Source organism: Gadus morhua, chromosome 3 (assembly GCF_902167405.1).
Source record: "Gadus morhua chromosome 3, gadMor3.0, whole genome shotgun sequence".
Taxonomy (NCBI): Eukaryota; Metazoa; Chordata; class Actinopteri; order Gadiformes; family Gadidae; genus Gadus; species Gadus morhua.
This window is the reverse complement of record NC_044050.1, coordinates 30,172,228-30,188,858: the sequence shown is the minus strand read 5'-3', so window position 1 is coordinate 30,188,858 and position 16,631 is coordinate 30,172,228. Positions and strand designations below refer to the sequence as shown.

At 46.3% G+C, this 16,631-nt stretch overlaps 1 protein-coding gene and 3 long non-coding RNA genes across 7 annotated transcripts; 3 read left to right on the top strand and 1 right to left on the bottom strand.

Annotated features, from left to right (window-relative positions):
* The first annotated feature begins 2,582 nt into the window (after window positions 1–2,582).
* LOC115539752 (keratin, type I cytoskeletal 13-like) lies at window positions 2,583–5,299 on the top strand. 2 transcript variants are annotated; one of them, XM_030350550.1, is made up of 7 exons: window positions 2,583–2,998; window positions 3,125–3,207; window positions 3,307–3,457; window positions 3,545–3,679; window positions 3,793–3,891; window positions 4,125–4,300; window positions 4,942–5,299. In XM_030350550.1, the coding sequence occupies exons 1-7, from the start codon at window positions 2,678–2,680 to the stop codon at window positions 4,970–4,972; spliced, it is 996 nt and encodes a 331-aa protein (XP_030206410.1). In that variant the 5' UTR covers window positions 2,583–2,677; the 3' UTR covers window positions 4,973–5,299. The 2 variants fall into 2 exon arrangements, with proteins under 2 accessions (XP_030206410.1, XP_030206411.1); XM_030350551.1 differs by having other exon boundaries at window positions 2,584–2,998; window positions 4,125–4,345.
* A 3,034-nt stretch (window positions 5,300–8,333) lies between these two features.
* Window positions 8,334–9,618, top strand: LOC115539771 (uncharacterized). Its single transcript, XR_003976035.1, has 2 exons — window positions 8,334–8,985; window positions 9,103–9,618. It is a non-coding gene; the product is annotated as an uncharacterized LOC115539771 (long non-coding RNA).
* On the bottom strand, window positions 9,504–11,175 carry LOC115539764 (uncharacterized). 2 transcript variants are annotated; one of them, XR_003976024.1, is made up of 5 exons: window positions 10,247–10,359; window positions 10,075–10,138; window positions 9,835–10,001; window positions 9,613–9,744; window positions 9,504–9,529 (listed from the first exon to the last, which is right to left on the bottom strand). It is a non-coding gene; the product is annotated as an uncharacterized LOC115539764 (long non-coding RNA). The 2 variants fall into 2 exon arrangements; XR_003976023.1 differs by lacking the exons at window positions 9,504–9,529; window positions 10,247–10,359 and adding exons at window positions 10,417–10,558; window positions 10,805–11,175 and having other exon boundaries at window positions 9,612–9,744.
* A 3,708-nt stretch (window positions 11,176–14,883) lies between these two features.
* Window positions 14,884–16,631, top strand: LOC115539759 (uncharacterized). Of its 2 annotated transcripts, XR_003976017.1 has the most exons (6): window positions 14,884–15,234; window positions 15,328–15,396; window positions 15,622–15,761; window positions 16,034–16,095; window positions 16,169–16,521; window positions 16,605–16,630. It is a non-coding gene; the product is annotated as an uncharacterized LOC115539759 (long non-coding RNA). The 2 variants fall into 2 exon arrangements; XR_003976016.1 differs by having other exon boundaries at window positions 15,016–15,234; window positions 16,169–16,631.

Genomic DNA, 16,631 nt, shown 5'->3' with positions numbered 1-16,631 from the left:
TATCATTCCGTAGTATTTCTATTTTTGCCGCAAGCCGTTGCCGAACTGCGTCAATTACAACAGAGCAGATCGAGCCGGGCAGGAAGTGAAAAAGTAAAAGCCATAGAGCATCCAGTCAATTTTCAAAATAAACACAATACTCAGCTCATGTAGCCTATCACAACGTCATTTATGTACCAAATCATCATTTTTTATGAGAACAATGGCCGGAAGGTCAAAGCGTGTCATTTAATTGCAGTCGTTTTGGGAGTGGAAGTTGAGTACATTAGGTTTAGGAATTATCGCGTGATTTCGTGATCTCGCGTGAATGCGGCTGGCTCGTAACGCACGTTGCGCTGCCGTTATGCGCCCGGTGGAATCCCCGGGTGAGGCAGTGTGAGTAAATGTAACGCAGCGATTTACTGTACGTCAGGGGGCGGGATCAGTTGGCGGCGGCTTGCTGGCCGGGACGCGGATTCATTTGCAGCCCGGATGCCGAGGCGTGAACGTCTCCTGTTAGCTCCTGCTAACAGAGCAGCTGGGAGGGACTGCTGCACGAGGACTGGGCTGCTGTAAGTGCTTTGAGACGGGGGAGGGGCCGCGCAGGCACCCGGTGCTCGTTGTGAAGAGGTGATGGCGATAGTGCTTTCACCTCAAAAGATCGCCAAAAGTCACCAATAACAGCTGAAAAACAAGCTAGATTTGTCGCTTGTCACTGTTTTGAAAAAAGTCGCCAAAGGGGTCTGAAAAGTAGCTAAATATAGCGTCAAAATCGCTAAATTGGCAACACTGTTTAATCTAACAGGGTCTGGGTCCCAGCAATGGCAGTTATGCAAACAGTCGTTATCTGAGGGTCACAGCAGGGGTCAGACGGCCACAGTCAGCCTTACCCTGGCCGTTAGCGGACGGCTAGGAGCCCTGGACTCTTTAGGGGAGGGGCCAGGAGCCTTTAGGGGAGGGGCCGGGAGCCTTTAGGGGAGGGTCTAGAGCCCTGAAGCCTTTAGGGGAGGGGGCAGGAGCCCTGGAGCCTTTAGGGGAGGGGCTAGGAGCCCTGGTGCCTTTAGGGGAGGGGCCAGGAGCCTTTAGGGGAGGGGCCAGGAGCCTTAGAGCCTTTAGGGGAGGAGCCAGGAGCCTTAGACCCTTCAGGTGAGGGGCGAAGAGGCTTAGAACCTTAAGTAGGATGGGCTAGGAACCTTAGAGCCTTTAGGGCAGGGGATAGGAGCCTTAAAGCCTTTAGAGGGGGGCTAGGAGCCTTAGAGCCTTTAGAGGAGGGGCTTGGAGCCCTGGAGCCTTTAGCAGGGGGGGGGGCTAGGAGCCTAGCCTTGGGTTGGGGGGGGGCTAGGAGCCTAGCCTTGGGTTGGGGGGCAGGCATTCCTACGGGACTCCGCTTGACTCGGCTCCAGAGGAGATTCTCAGCAGGGTGAAGAATGTCCTCTTCCTCTCCCTTTTATGCTCTCACAACAAACCTAAAATGGCCGTGAGTGAGAAGGAAAATAGGAATGAATCAGAGGCAGAAATGTTGTGTATTTCTAATCCTAACTCCTTCTGTATGTAATGAGATTAGGGTTTAGTGGTTTACCGACCGTTTTATATCCACTGAGCCAAGAGGGCCAACACTTAGTGTGTTAGTTCTCAGATAGTATCTAGAGCTCCAATAAACATCCTCAGCAGGCGGTCAGTTCCTTGGTAACTAAAAACACAAAGCAAACCAGGCATGGTTTTCGTTGGACTTTCGTTAAGCTCGTGAAAATGGGTGCGGCTCCCACCGCGGCCCCACAGGCAGGAGCCGACAGCACGCAGAGCCTGACCCGAACTCCCTGCGCACAGAGGAGATGGACGCAGTAACAGCGCCCTCTACTGGCGGAAACAGCTCACACAAAACGAGAGGCGAGATCGATACTCTCATACTGGGTCATTGCAGGTGAACATATACACAAAGTACGCAGTATTTTTATTTCACAAAAAATATTTGTGTGTGCGCATGTGCATGTGCGCATGTGTATATGTGTGTTTGGGTAGCCTGTATGTTTGTGTGCTGTTTGTGTGTGTGTGTGTTTGCGTGTGTGTATGCGTGCATGTCTTTGCGTGTGTGTACGTGTATGTGCGTGTGTGCCTGTGTGTGCGTGTGTCCTGTGTGTGTGCGAGTGTGTGGGTAGTGTAAGCATGTCTGACGTGCACGTGTGTGTTTGAGCGTGGGTGTATGTTTTTGTCTGTGTGTGTGTGTGTGTGTGTGTGTGTGTGTTTGTATGTGCGTGTGTTTGTGAGCGTGTGTGTATTTGTGTGTGTGCGTGTATGTGTGTGCGTGCATGTGGAAAGCAGACAGCCAGCCCCTCCCAGTAGCTGCTCCTGAGGCTCCGCCCCCTGCCCCAGAGGCTCCGCCCATTTCCCCATTTTTTTCTCCTGCCAACCACACAACAACAGCTTCTTGTTAACAATCAGTGGAACGAGCTGGTGGGTGCCCACCCACCACCCTCCCCCTCCCCCCTCCACCCTCCCTCCAAACACGTATGGGTGCAGTAGGGCGTGTGTGGCAGGTGGAGGAGTGTTGTGGCAGCTCCTCCCTCCAGCCCGTCTCTGCGCCTCCTAGTCCTCCTCTGCTGCGGGATTATAAAGAGCAGGGCAGGAGCAGGGGAGTGCACCACAGTCGCTCTCTCCTCGTCTCTTCATCTCCAGGTTCTCCTCTCCTACAAAACATACGATGGGCAGCGCAAAATCCATCGACAATTCCAGTCGAAACAGTTCCATAAATACCAATATCGGCGCCAACAATAGAATCTCCTTCGGTGCCAGAAGCCCCTTCATTGGCGGCGGCATCGGTGGCGGAGGAGGAGATGATGAGAAGGGCACCATGCAGAACCTGAATGACCGCCTGGCCACCTACCTGGAAGATGTGTGGTCCCTGGAGAACGGCAACGCCGAGCTGGAGTTGAGGATCCGAGAGTTCCTGGAGAACAAAACCTCTCCCGGATCCCGAGACTACTCCGCCTTCTTCGTCTCCATCGCAGACCTGCACAACAAGGTACGTCCCCTGAGCTTCAGGAAGACCTCCGCCTCACTCTGCTTATTGTCCGTCCTCCTGAACACCTCGCTTAATGACTCATTCCTCTACTCCTGCGTTCTTTTGCCCTGCTCTTCACCGCTCTAGATCCATGGCGCCATGTGTGTCGACGGAAGCATCTACCTGGCCAACGACAACGCCAAGCTGGCGGCGGACGACTTCAAGACAAAGTAAGAAGACCAGAGAGCGACAGACACTGTGACTGCGCAGGCTGACTGTAGAGAGCGGATGTCTCTGAGGGTAGTCCTCGCTAACGCTGTGCTCCACAGGAGGGAGAATGAGCTGAGCATGCGGCAGTCGGTGGAGGCGGACTTCGCCGGACTCAAGAGGGTGCTGGACGTGCTGGCTAGGTCTGACCTGGAGATGCAGATTGAAGGGCTGAAGGAGGAGATGATCTTCCTGAAGAAGAACCATGAGGAGGTGGGTTTGTAACGCCAGGCTCCCGTCATGCATGTCTCCTCGTGTCTCATCGTGTCTAACCGCCGTACGCTCTGATCCTAACCACAGCCTTTCAGAAGCTCAGTGGAGATGGACCTGGGGCCGACGCAGGACCTGAACGCCGTCCTGTCAGAAATCCGCAAGCAGTACGAACAGGCATCGGCCAAGAACAAGAAGGAACTGAACGCCTGGTTCCAAGAGAAGGTAGGGACCAAGGACTCCACTGGACAGAACATGTTCTCCGTGCTGTATGCTTGATCGTGTTTCCATCTACATAAGTGTTTATCTTCAGCTCCTTGTGTTTGATTCCATCGCAGGCGGCGACGGTCAAACAGGAGGTCGCAGTGAGCACAGAAACCAACCTCAACCGCCTGCTGCAGTCCCTGCAGAGAGAGCACCAATCACAGCTCACCATGGTGGGTGCGCTGCTGTCTGCGGAAGACCGTACCTTAGGGTGTGGTCAGCAGAAAGGGTTACCTGAGTTAATTAGGGTGTGGTCAGGGGACAGGGTTACCTTAGTTACTGAGGGTGTGGTCAGGAGATATTTGTACCCTAGTTAATTAGTCACCTAAGAGAGGTGACATTGGTCCATTCCTCTCCCCTGCTTAACACTCTCTCCCCCCTCCTCTCCCCTCCCTGCGGATCACAGAAAGGGTCACTCGAGGGCACCCTGCAGGAGACGGAGAACCAGGTGACCAGCCTGGAGGAGCAGCTGGTCAACCTGCAAGGCGACATCGACCGCCAGGGCCAGGAGTACCAGATGCTCCTGGACACCAAGACGTGCCTGGAGATGGAGATCGCAGAGTACCGCAGACTGCTGGACGAGTAGGCCAGGGCGGTCAGGGGACGGGCTGCGTGTCTTTACCCGAGGTGATGTCACATCACCAGGTGTGAGTGTTGTCAGCCGTTACAGGCCCTTTGATGATCTGCCTTTCCCTGTGTCCTCATGACATCACAAGTGGGCGTGTCCACCTAGATGTATGCTGGATAGATCAGTCTACCCGCCTTCCCAGTGAACCGTAGCAAACGTTTCTGATCCGTCCATCATACAACTAGGTAGACACGCCCCTTTGTGATGTCACTAAGGTACAAGAAAAGGCCGATATTCAAATGGCCTGTAATGGATAATCACACTCATACCTGGCGGCAGAATATCACCCCTTTAAGGCACGCTTTAGAAACGTGTGCCACCACAGCATCCATCAATGCATTCACATAAAAAAGGTCAACAGGGAAGTAAACCCACGGGAAAGGACATATAAGAGGAGATAGTTCTTTATTATCCAATAGGGAAATCACAGCACATGGGAGGAGAATCCATACCATCTCATGGTATTGCTTTATTTACAATTTGTACTCAAAATAAACCACCATAATCATAATCAAAAGGCTCTGATATTCAGGGAAGGTGACTGGATTTAATGGCTTGCTTAATCTATAATAATATTCTTCTCCCCCACCCCTAGCACTGGCAGCAGCTCCAGCTCCAGCACCTAGACCACCTACCGCGTGGTCACAGAGGCTGAACCCACCAGTAAGGACAGCCCTCTCGACCGCAGGCAGAGCACCAGGCGAGGCCAACAGCTCCCCCCTACACACCCAGGAACCAGAGGCAAACACCTCCCCCCTACACACCCAGGAACCAGAGGCCAACACCTCCCCCCTACACACCCAGGAACCAGAGGCCAACACCTCCAAACTACACATCCAGGGACTCCCCTCTCCTACACACCCAGGAATCAAAGACCCAGAGCTGTTGTGTCGTGCCCGCTGTATTTGGATCCAATAAAAATAATAAAGAGTGCTCTACCTTGCTGACTAAAACGTGGCCCTGAGAATCATTCATTACTTATTTTTGCATCAATAGAAGCTTCTGTTTTGCTGGACCTTCCCTTTCAACCAATTGATAACATTTACATTTACATTCAGGGCGTTTATCAGACGCTTTTATCCAGAGCGACTTACAATAAGTAACATTTTTAGAACAGTTTATCGCTGTCTGTACAGTAAGGATGTCCATAGAACCAAGTGCCAAGCGTTAACCATCACTAGGTTAACCCATTCCCTGTTCAGAACAGAGATAGCTAAGATAGGACGCTACTCAATGCTGAGTAGTATTCTTAAGTGCCAGGACAAATGACATTCAATGAGTGCGTACATTAAGTGCCAGATGGGCCTGATTTGCTGTTGCTACTTTTCCGTTTCGCCCTGAGATAGTCTAACGGAAACCTGAATAATTATAACATTTCATGATCATTCCGACTCATAGCAGCTTGTGTAAAATGGAACCGTTATTACTTCGGCTAAGACCCACCGAACGCTTAGACGACCACGGTCAAAGACCTCTGACTTTTGGATGCCGTGTCGTAATGTGACCCGTTTTTGACCAACTCCAATTCGGCCGAATGGTAAATAAATCAAACTAGATTATATGCAAAGTACATATGATATACTGATATTATAAAATCCAGGCCAAACTCACCTTTTAGAAACTAGTTTCAAGGTCAGGACGAGACTCGTTTACGACCAATATTGACCCATATTTATGACCCATATTCACAAGATTAATTTGACCGTATGTTTGATCCATATAACTTGATGTGGATAAAATATTAATTTCAGTTTTACAGTAAAATAAACGCCCCACCAAATGTTAAGTCGGGTCAAGGTGGTATAGAAGAAAATAACCCTATATTTTATTGTAAACTATGATTATTATTAGGCCTATAAAACATATAGATACTTTAATGGTGGAAGGTAGCTTATCACCCCTCCCCTATAAGTTAGGTTTGACATGGCGCCAGGGAGAAAGTTCACTTTGTTCCTATCTTGTGTGCTTTTTCAAGGGTAAAGCTCACATGTACACCATCGTTCCTTATGCATAGTGGTTGATGTATGTTCAAGGGTAAAGCTGTGACCTGAGCACTGTTTCAGGTAGCTGGTTTTGAGGCAACCCCGAGTTTGTTCGCTCTGAGTTAGTGGAAACTCTGGGTTTTCCGTTTCAGGTAGCAGGTTCAGCGCAACCGAGAGTTAGTTGCTGCGGCAACATACGCCGTGGGTCTATCCTGCTCGGGAGGTGGTTAGACCTACTCTGAGTTTGTTGTCTATAAGGCTGAAGGCAGCTCTCCGACAGAAGGAAGTGTTAGAAATGGCATGTCCTTTTCTACGAGAGCCTGTGGACGTAGAGGCTGCGATCCTCAGAAGGAATCTCCGTGAGGAACGATTATTAAGACCCCGGTTGGATATACTTTATTTTCCTGATAATTTTCTTCAGCGCAATCTATCATTTATTTAGACCACCTTCTCAGCCCCCATGTTGACTGTCAAACGCACCGGGGGCATGCTCTAAGTTTATTTTTTTTATTTTTTATCGCAATTAACGCATGTGCAGAATGATCCGCCCCGTGCATCCCACCCGCTCTGTACTACAGTCACTTCAACGTTGTTGCTTTCCCATGATCAGAGTAGCTGACTAACCAAGGACCTATAACTGCTGCAAGTCAAGAAACTCATTTTAAGAATGCAAGGCAGAAAAGACCCAAAATTTGGATCTCCAAAGCATCCTTTTGCATCTTTTGAATTGTTACAATTGCATGGAGGTTGGTGAGGGCATCTGATTCATCAGTAACTGGAAGAAGATGATTAGACAGTGCAATTATTACTTGAGCCAGAATATTGCCCCATCTAATTTGCAACGCGCTGGGTTGCGTGTACATATTTAATTATTTTGAATAACCAACCTCTTATACTGTAAAGGCACTTCTATCCTGGGGGGTGGGGGGGATCAGAGGAGCTCCCCCCAGGGATGCCCTCAGCCACAGGACGCATACTCTGTTGGCTGAGGGCCATCTCCTCAGCCTCTGTGAGGGCTGCAGGTGGTGGACCCCCTCCAGTCTGCCGGGCCTCTGCATTTTTTCGATTTGCTAACATGGAGGAAAATGTTACCCTAATATTCAGTAAGCGCTATTTTGAAGACACATATATATTTATAATGCATTTTGCCTAGGTGTAGCCTTCTAATATATCTAAATCCTATTAAATATTGGCAGTGTTGGGGTGGCTGGGAAATGTAGGCATACTACTTACATTTACTGCTTAAATATAGTGTACAAATATGTAGCCTAATACATGTTGAACATAGCTGTTAAATTAGGTAGAGCAGGCAAAACAGCACAATTGATTTGATTTCAATTAAACATTAGTTTACCTGTTTAAACTATATTTTTGTACTTCATTTGCTGCCAAGACCTCCTGGGGCAACTCGGGGTTGCGTAAATTGACACACACACACACACACACACACACACACACACACACACACACACACACACACACACACACACACACACACACACACACACACACACACACACACACACACACACACACAATTTACATATTGAATAAGTGGAAGATATTAAACTTTCCTCTTATTTTATTTTATTTTACTAATTTATTTGACTCACGCATTGACTTGTTCAGCTATTTCCTGCCAAGCTCTCTCTCGCGCTCTCGCTGCCGCGGCGGTATTGCTTTTTTTTGTTAAAATGGGTAACTGCTCGGCATACACGTTCATTAGAATTTCCAATTCAGTGGGGGAAAAGTAAGTGGATCTACGCTTTTGGTCCATGTTTGATCATGTTATCAGAGATCCATTGATGATGGCTCTTCATAGTCAACAGGCACGCCCTCAACCCAGAGTGAACATACTCAGAGTTGATTAACCCAACGCTGATCACCTGTTCTGAAACCGAAAACCCAGAGTTGCTTTTCAACCCTGAACTCTGAGTCAACCAACTCAGAGCGCAGGATTAAACTCAGAGTATGTTAAACCAGCTACCTGAAACAGGCCTCCGATGTCAAGTGGACCGGGGGCCCGTTTCAGAAAGCAGGTTTTTGTGAAAACTCTGAGTTAGTTAAACCCGAGATGGTTTTTCGGTTTCACAAAGCCAGTTCAGCATAACTCGGAGTCAGTTACCCTAGCAACATACTCTGTGAAACTAACCTGCTCGCTGAGTTTCACCTGCTCTTAAGTTGAAGCCTGCAGACGGAAGGCAGTGGCAGACATGGCGTGTCCTTTTATTGAAGAGCCAGTTGATGTCAAGGCGCAGATACTCCGCAGAAATCTCCGTCGGGAGAGGGTTATTAGACCCCGATTGGATGTTTTATCATTCCCTGATGAGTATCTGTTTGAGCGTTTCCGTTTCTCTGCATCATCTATAATTTATCTAAACAATATTCTCAGCCTTCACATAGTTCACATGACACATCGTGGACACGCTCTCAGTTCCGAGCAAATTCTTTGTATCGCACTGCGTCTTTTTGCCAACGGCAGTTTTTTGTATAACGTCGGTGATGCAGAGCATGTGTCCAAGGGTTGTTCGAAATGTGACACTTGCACTGAAACAGCTACTATACACGTCTGTAGTGTTCCCAAGTCACGGACCCAGCAGACTTCTCAAAGAAGAGTTCCACAGAATTGCAGTCTAAGCAATAATTTTTTGCCCGTGGTGAGTTTATATATATAGTTTATATATCCAGTATATAGCTATATAACATACTATGATCAATATTTTGTTTCCTCCTATTGCAACTGAAACAATAAAGTGTATCTTATATTATCATAGGAGAGTTTGATGGTTATCTACTCGGAGACAGAGGGTACCCCTGCCAGCGCTATCCGCTGACCCCTTACCCTGGCCCACAGCGACACTACAACTTGGCTCACTGCAGGACACGAGCCAGAGTGGAGATGACCATCGGCATACTCAAGGCCCGGTTCCAGGGCCTTCGTAGCCTCAGGGTCACCCCGGAAAGGGCTTGTGACATTATAGTGGCATGTGTGGTCCTCCACAACATTGCCACTATTAGAGGAGAACAATGTCCTACTCTTTCCCCCAATGATCCAGATAATAATCCTGACCCCCCTGCTGATGCACGAGATGGAAGAGCTGTTAGAGACATGATATGCTTCAATCATTTCTAACTGACCCATCACCTCCCCAGTGTCAAAGAACGACAATATGCCTCATTTTATGGGGTCTTCTTTATTTCCTAGAAGGGCAAATGTTGTACAGTTGTTAATCCTTTGTTGTTGAAACAATTAAAAAACATCCACCTGTGGGCACGTCACCCACCTTTAACTGATGGTCCAGCAGTTGTATTTCCTTTTTTGTTTTGGTGATCTGCAGCCTTATGTGCTCCATTTCTAGGTGTGATTTGTTTATTTGGGATTCTAAATGTACTTTGTAAAGTTGTTTCACAGGGAGCTATAGGAACATAAATGAGGTTGAATTTCACAGTGCCATGTCTACTTAGTGTCATTGTAAGTTGTGGGTCAACGCTGAACAACATCTTACTGAGGTAAGCTGTGCTGTGGAGGTTGATGGACCTTCTTCCTCATTGTAACTTCCGGCATTGCTCTGTTAGAGAAAGAAGTTGCAAGTTGTATTGTGGAGCAATTAACTGAAACCAAAGTTATTACTTCCCTCTCTCTGGCAGCTGATAAGGTGTCTTCATCATCATCCTGTAATGAAACAGAATGTTTGTGTTATATTCTACCCATTATGACAAATCTGTGGAATATAAAGAGTACTTACAACAGCATGGAGGTGTGTTATGGCAGAAGGCTCCACGAGACAGATTACTGGCCATCATCAGTAACTGGTAGAAGATAAAGATTAGACAGTTGATTACCCAAAAATGTGCCCCACCTAATTACATTTTTACAATAGCGTGCAGGTCCCATCAAAAATGTTCAAACTGAGTCACCTGGAAATAGATTGATATCTGAAAGCAACAGCAGCCAATTACAGAGAACTGTAGCCTACTGCTACAAGAAAAAAAATCAGTGTGGCAAGTGGTTTCTAAGATGAATGGATGGCCATTACTGAACACTAGAAAAAGGATTAATGTACATGCCATTCATTTGAATAACTTACCTCTTATGTATACGCCCCTGTGTCCTGGGGCGTGGCTGGGTCAGATGAGCTCCCCCCAGAGATGCCATCTCTTCAGCCTCTGTGAGAGGTGGTGGTGGTGGACCGCCACCTGTTTTGCGTGCCTCTGCCTTTTTTCTGTTGGCTATAATGGAGGTCAAATTTGAAGATAACCAGAAAACACAAACTTGGAGACTTGTATGTATAAAAGGCATTTAGGTGATGCTTTCATATAGACAATATTAAATACTGGCAGTGTTGTGATTTTTCTTTGTTTAGCAGATTTCCCTAATTACTATATATATCACATGTTGAATGTAGCCACTAAATGCTGTTTAATGAGGGCAGGCTAAACAACATCACAATTGCTTGTACTTAAATTATACCTTACCTGTTTGAACTAAATTTATGTATCATTTTTAGTTGCTGCCAAGTCATTTTGGGGCCTGTTGGGTTGCACCTGTGCGCACAAACACACATATGGAGTATAATTGTTGAATAAGTGGAACATTCAAGAGAAAACTTCTCAAATAAATCTCAAATAAATATTCACGCATTGACTCGGTCAGCTTTTTTTTTTCCCACGCGAGCTCCTGCTTTTTGGCTGCTGCCATTGTATTGCTTTTTAGTAAAAAGATATGCTCGCTTTCTGCATATGCAGTCATTAAGATTTGCAACTCCGCTGGGGAGAAGAAGGAGGATCGAGGCTTGTTAGTACTTGTTGCCATGGTGAATCATGTTATCTGTGTTCCATTGATGAGGGCTTTTTATATCCTCATGCACGAGCTTCACTCAGAGTTACCTTGACTCAAAGTTGATTGAACTAAGCGTTATCACCTGTTCTGAAACCGAAAATTCAGAGTTTTACAGCTCAGAGTTGGTCAACCTATAGTTAAGGTTTTAACTTAGAGTTTGTTGAACCTGCTTTCTGAAACGGGCCCCGGGTTGAATTCACTGCGGGTCTCCTGAATCTGTGCAAACTAGAGCAGCGCTAAACAGCAATATCGACATGATGGGCTTTGCATAGAGAATCAAATTTGCAACATTTTGCAACTAATGATTCTTAATTTGCCCATTAAAGGGACTCTTACCTTTGTTGCATTTGAGAATTACAGCACATTGAAATCATCCCGCCTTCCTCCAATGCTCCACCCCCTAAGCGTTATTTTTTAGAGTACAAAACTAAGCGTTATTTTTTAACGAGTACTGTAACGACCTCGCCGGTGACATAATGATGTCGAGTCATTATTAGTAGTTGAAGGTAGTTTTAATGAACCAAAACCAGGTCACTGAAACCCGTAACATTGTAACCAACGGCAGAAAACCGACACAAAACAAACCCCGGTTACCCCGGCAACCCCCAACACGGTCTCACTCGCGTGCAGGCCCCCACCCTCCTGTTCTTCCAAGGCCCTACCCCAGCTGACCTAATGATTCGCCCCCACGCTGATTGACAAGAAGAACATTACAATACATGCACATAGAATAACTGGCATAACGGACAACGAAATATAATGTAACACATAACACACAAACTATTTAACTGTCCCAGGGTCGCTACAGTACAAAAGTTCTAGACTCCCATGGGTTATGTTTAGACTCCCATGGGTTATGTTTAGACTCCCAGGGGTCATAATATAGAAACGTGTATGAGCATTACAAACAGAGTAGCAGGACAACGTAGCGTCTGAGGCCGAAATGGGTCCCCTAATCTGACTGAATAGTGCGGTTGTTTGCCAACGGTCTGGAGGTCTTCCTGGAGCTCCAGATTAGCGGGACAACGTCGCGTCTGAGCCCGAAATGGGTCCCGTAATCGGACTGAGTGTGGCGGTTGGTTGCCAACGGTCTGGAGGTCTTCCTGGAGCTCCAGAGTAGCGGGACAACGTCGCGTCTGAGTCCGAAATGGGTCCCGTAATCGGACTGAGTGTGGCGGTTGGTTGCCAACGGTCTTGAGGTCTTCCTGGAGCTCCAGAGTAGCGGGACAACGTCGCGTCTGAGTCCGAAACGGGTCCCCTAATCGGACTGAGTGGTGCGGTTGGTTGCCAACGGTTTGGAGGTCCTGAGAATCATCCAGGGGAGCGGGACCACTTGGCTTCTGAGGCCGAATCGGGTCCCCTTGTCGGACTGAATGGTGCAGTTGGTGGCCAACAGTCTGGAGGTCTTCCTGAGGCTCCAGAGGAGGGTAACTCTGTGAGTCTGAGTCCGAGATGAGTCCCCTAATCAGACTGAATGGTGCAGTTTCAGTACGCCGTGGACCACTTTGGTCTGCCATCGTCAGTCGCTACGGTCGCTACTCGCTACTGTCTGCCGTGGATTCAAAACAAACCCTCTAGTTGAGGACGCGCCTTGATGACGCGGGCCCGAATCCGCCACAAGAAGCAGACGGAAAACCTTATATATCCATGCAGCAAACAGACAGGTCTGTCGGCCAATAAGGTCATTCGGTCCGAAGAATTTTATTGGTTGAAGTTTTCACTAAATATTATGAGAGTAAAATAATTGTTTGTTTTTACTCCTGGTGGGTCTGTCTTGCATATTAGAGTGTTATTACCTTATTAATACCAATTTAACCTTATCCAAAAAAAGTGTAAAAATGCAACAAATGTAAGAGTCCCTTTAATGTACAAGTCAGAATTTTGCGATTTTCACTGGCTACAATATTGCATCTGTCAGTTGTCAAATTTGCTGAACAAAATGTTAAACTTCAATAAATGTTCATAGTCAACTTACAGTATATAGTGCATTTATTTAAGCTCTCAACAGCATAACCATACAGCTTCGCCACATCGGCGGGAAAACACGGCACACGCAAAGTACACCCATGGAATCGCCGCATAGTAGCGTGGAACAAGCTGGATACGGAGTGGGAAAAACTATGTGTGTGTGTGCGTGTGTGTGTGTGTGTTTGTGTGTCACTCTGTTCGAGCCTGAGGGGTATTCCACATAGCCGGTTTTATCACATAACCGGGTAAGTTAACCCAGGGTTTGCGGTAACCCTAGGTTTTCCGTTCCAAAAGGATCACGGTATGTTAGTTGCTATAGCAACATATGCTCTGAATCAAACCTGGTCGGAGCAGGTTTTGCGCAGGTTAAGTTTGAAACATAACCCGGTTTTGGGTATTTCAACCGGCGTTCACCGCATATTTCATGTGTTCACAATGGCATGCCCTTTTGATGAGAGAACTGCTGATATCGGAGCTCAAATTATACGTGCAATCCGCCGGGAGCGATTGATAAGACCACGGCCCGACATCTTGGCATATCGAATGACTTTTTGCTGGAGTGGAGAGATATAGATTCTCGCGCAAATCTTTAATATATTTAAATAGCCTTACATAGCCAACACTACCAATCGAGGACCTGGCCTCAGATAAAAATGGTAGTTTTATCTCGGCTATAATGTTGGAGATGCTGAGCACATCTCAGTCGTTTCAGATGACCCATCCAAGATTTGTATTGGCCTCCTATCATACAAAGAGCAATATTGTCTGAGTAGGCCTACTATGCCGAGAGGCATTTACAACATAAAGTACAAAATAGTCCTAACGGACTTGCATCCACTGGAGAATGTTCGATCGTAGCCGGCGGCTTCATTACAAGCACTGATCCATCTTGATCTGTGAAGTTGATGAATTGTCACTTTTACGTTTTCTCCCCAGATACCAAAAAAATAAACATTTGGAATAGTATGCGCTGTGGCAAGCACACGGTTTGCATGTGTTACTTCGAAGGCAAAACAAATCTAAAATACAAGAAAACACAAAAACCTACATTCAACCAGTGGGGTATGGCCCCTGACTCTCTGAGGAGGTAGGTAGGCCTACCTCCAGGTACCCCTCCATGCCAGGGCGCCCTGAATTTATGTTTATTAACAGCTCCTCCACCGGGGTCAAGACAATTTGAGGGCCAGATCCAGTCTGCCGACTGTCGGCCTTTTCACGATTGGCTTTAAAGAATGGCTTATTTAAATGTATACCAATACGATGGTAGGAAAAGCTTACCAGTTTGTAGGCCTATGTTTTTTATACTTCATTTTTATACTTGATCCGCTGACCGCTTGCATCGGAGTACATATTTGTGGTAGGATCTTTAAGAATGCTTCACTGGGATATTTATATATTCATGGCTCAAATATTAAGGATCATGCTTTTGACGTGTAACCAACGCATTTACGCGGTCAGCGATCCGCTGCCAGGCTTTGGTTCTCCGGGTTGCAGAGGCTTTAGCGTTCCCTTTTCTTGTGATAATGTCCTTCTCCTCGTCATAGCTCTCCAGGAGAACCTGGAGTTCCATTTCATTGAAATAAGCGGTCCTTTTCGCCATATCGATCAGGGTTTCCATGATCCATACATCACGTCTTTTTAGGTTTGGCGTGGATGCGCACAACCCTGTGTTAACCAACCCCGAGTTGACTGAACTAATGCATAACCGCTGCTGTGGAACCAAAAACTCTGGGTTGGTCGGCACAGGGTCAATCAACCTAGAGTTCAGCGTTAACTCAGTGTTTGTTAAAGCTCAGTTCATGGAAAACCCCTCTGGTGATAACGCTTAGTTCAATCAACTCTGAGTCAAGGTAACTTTGAGTGAAGCTTGTGCATGAGGATATAAAAAGCCCTCATAAATGGAACACAGATAACATGATTCACCATGGCAACAAGTACTAACAAGCCTCGATCCTCCTACTTCTCCCCAGCGGAGTTGCAAATCTTAATGACTGCATATGCAGAAAGCGTGCATATCTTTTTACTAAAAAGCAATACAATTGGCAGCAGCCAAAAAGCGGGAGCTCGCGTGGGAAAAAATAGCTGACCGAGTTAATGCGTGAGTATTTATTTGAGATTTATTTGAGAAGTTTTCTCTTGAATGTTCCACTTATTCAACAATTATATTCCATATGTGTGTTTGTGCGCACAGGTACAACCCAACAGGCCCCAAACTGACTTGGCAGCAACTAAAAATGATATATAAATGTAGTTCAAACAGGTAAGGTATCATTTAAGTTCAAGCAATTGTGAGGTTGTTTAGCCTGCCCTCATTAAACAGCATTTAGTGGCTGCATTCAACATGTGATAGATATATTTAAGTAATTAGGGAAATCTGCTAAACAAAGAAAAATCACAACACTGCCAGCATTTAATATGAAAGCAACACCTAAATCTCTCCAAATTTGTGTTTTCTGGTTATCTTCAAATTTGACCTCCATTATAGCCAACAGAAAAAAGGCAGAGGCACGCAAAACAGGTGGCGGTCCACCACCACCACCTCTCACAGAGGCTGAAGAGATGGCATCTCTGGGGGGAGCTCATCGGACCCAGCCACGCCCCAGGACACAGGGGCCTACATAAGAGGTAAGTTATTCAAATGAATGGCATGTACATTAATCCTTTTTCTAGTGTTCAGTAATGGCCACCCATTCATCTTAGAAACCACTTTTTTTTCTTGTAGCAGTAGGCTACAGTTCTTTGTAATTGGCTGCTGTTGCTTTCAGATATCAATCTATTTTAAGGTGACTCAGTTTGAACATTTTGGATGGGACCTGCACACTATTGTAAAAAAAATAATGTAATTAGGTGGGGCACTTTTTTGGGTAATCAACTGTCTAATCTTTATCTTCTACCAGTTACTGATGATGGTGTAATCTGTCTCGTGGAGCCTTCTGCCATAACACACCTCCATACTGTTGTAAGTACTCTTAATATTCCGCAGATTTGTCATAATGGGTAGAACATAACACAAACATTCTGTTTCATTACAGGATGATGTTGAAGACACCTTATCAGCTGCCACAGAGAGGGAAGTAATAACTTTGGTTTCAGTTAATTGTTCCACAATACAACTTGCAACTGCTTTCTCTCTAACAGAGCAATGCCGGAAGTTACAATGAGGAAGAAGGTCCATCAACCTCCACAGCACAACTTACAATGACACTAAGTAGACATGGCACTGTGAAATTCAACGTCATTTATGTTCCTATAGCTCCCTGTGAAACAACTTTACAAAGTATATTTAGAATCCCAAATAAACAAATCACACCTAGAAATGGAGCACATAAGGCTGCAGATCACCAAAACAAAAAAGGAAATACAACTGCTGGACCATCAGTTAAAGGTGGGTGACGTGCCCACAGGGGGATGTTTTTTAATTGTTTCAACAACAAAGGATTAACAACTGTACAACATTTGCCCTTCTAGGAAATAAAGAAGACCCCATAAAATGAG

Excerpts from the sequence above, each read along its gene's own strand:
- LOC115539752 (XM_030350550.1), top strand. The coding sequence starts at position 2,678 with ATGGGCAGCGCAAAATCCATCGACAATTCCAGTCGAAACAGTTCCATA. Across the intron at positions 2,999-3,124 it reads TCGCAGACCTGCACAACAAG|ATCCATGGCGCCATGTGTGT; the intron begins GTACGTCCCCTG and ends TCACCGCTCTAG. Across the intron at positions 4,301-4,941 it reads TACCGCAGACTGCTGGACGA|CACTGGCAGCAGCTCCAGCT; the intron begins GTAGGCCAGGGC and ends CCCCACCCCTAG.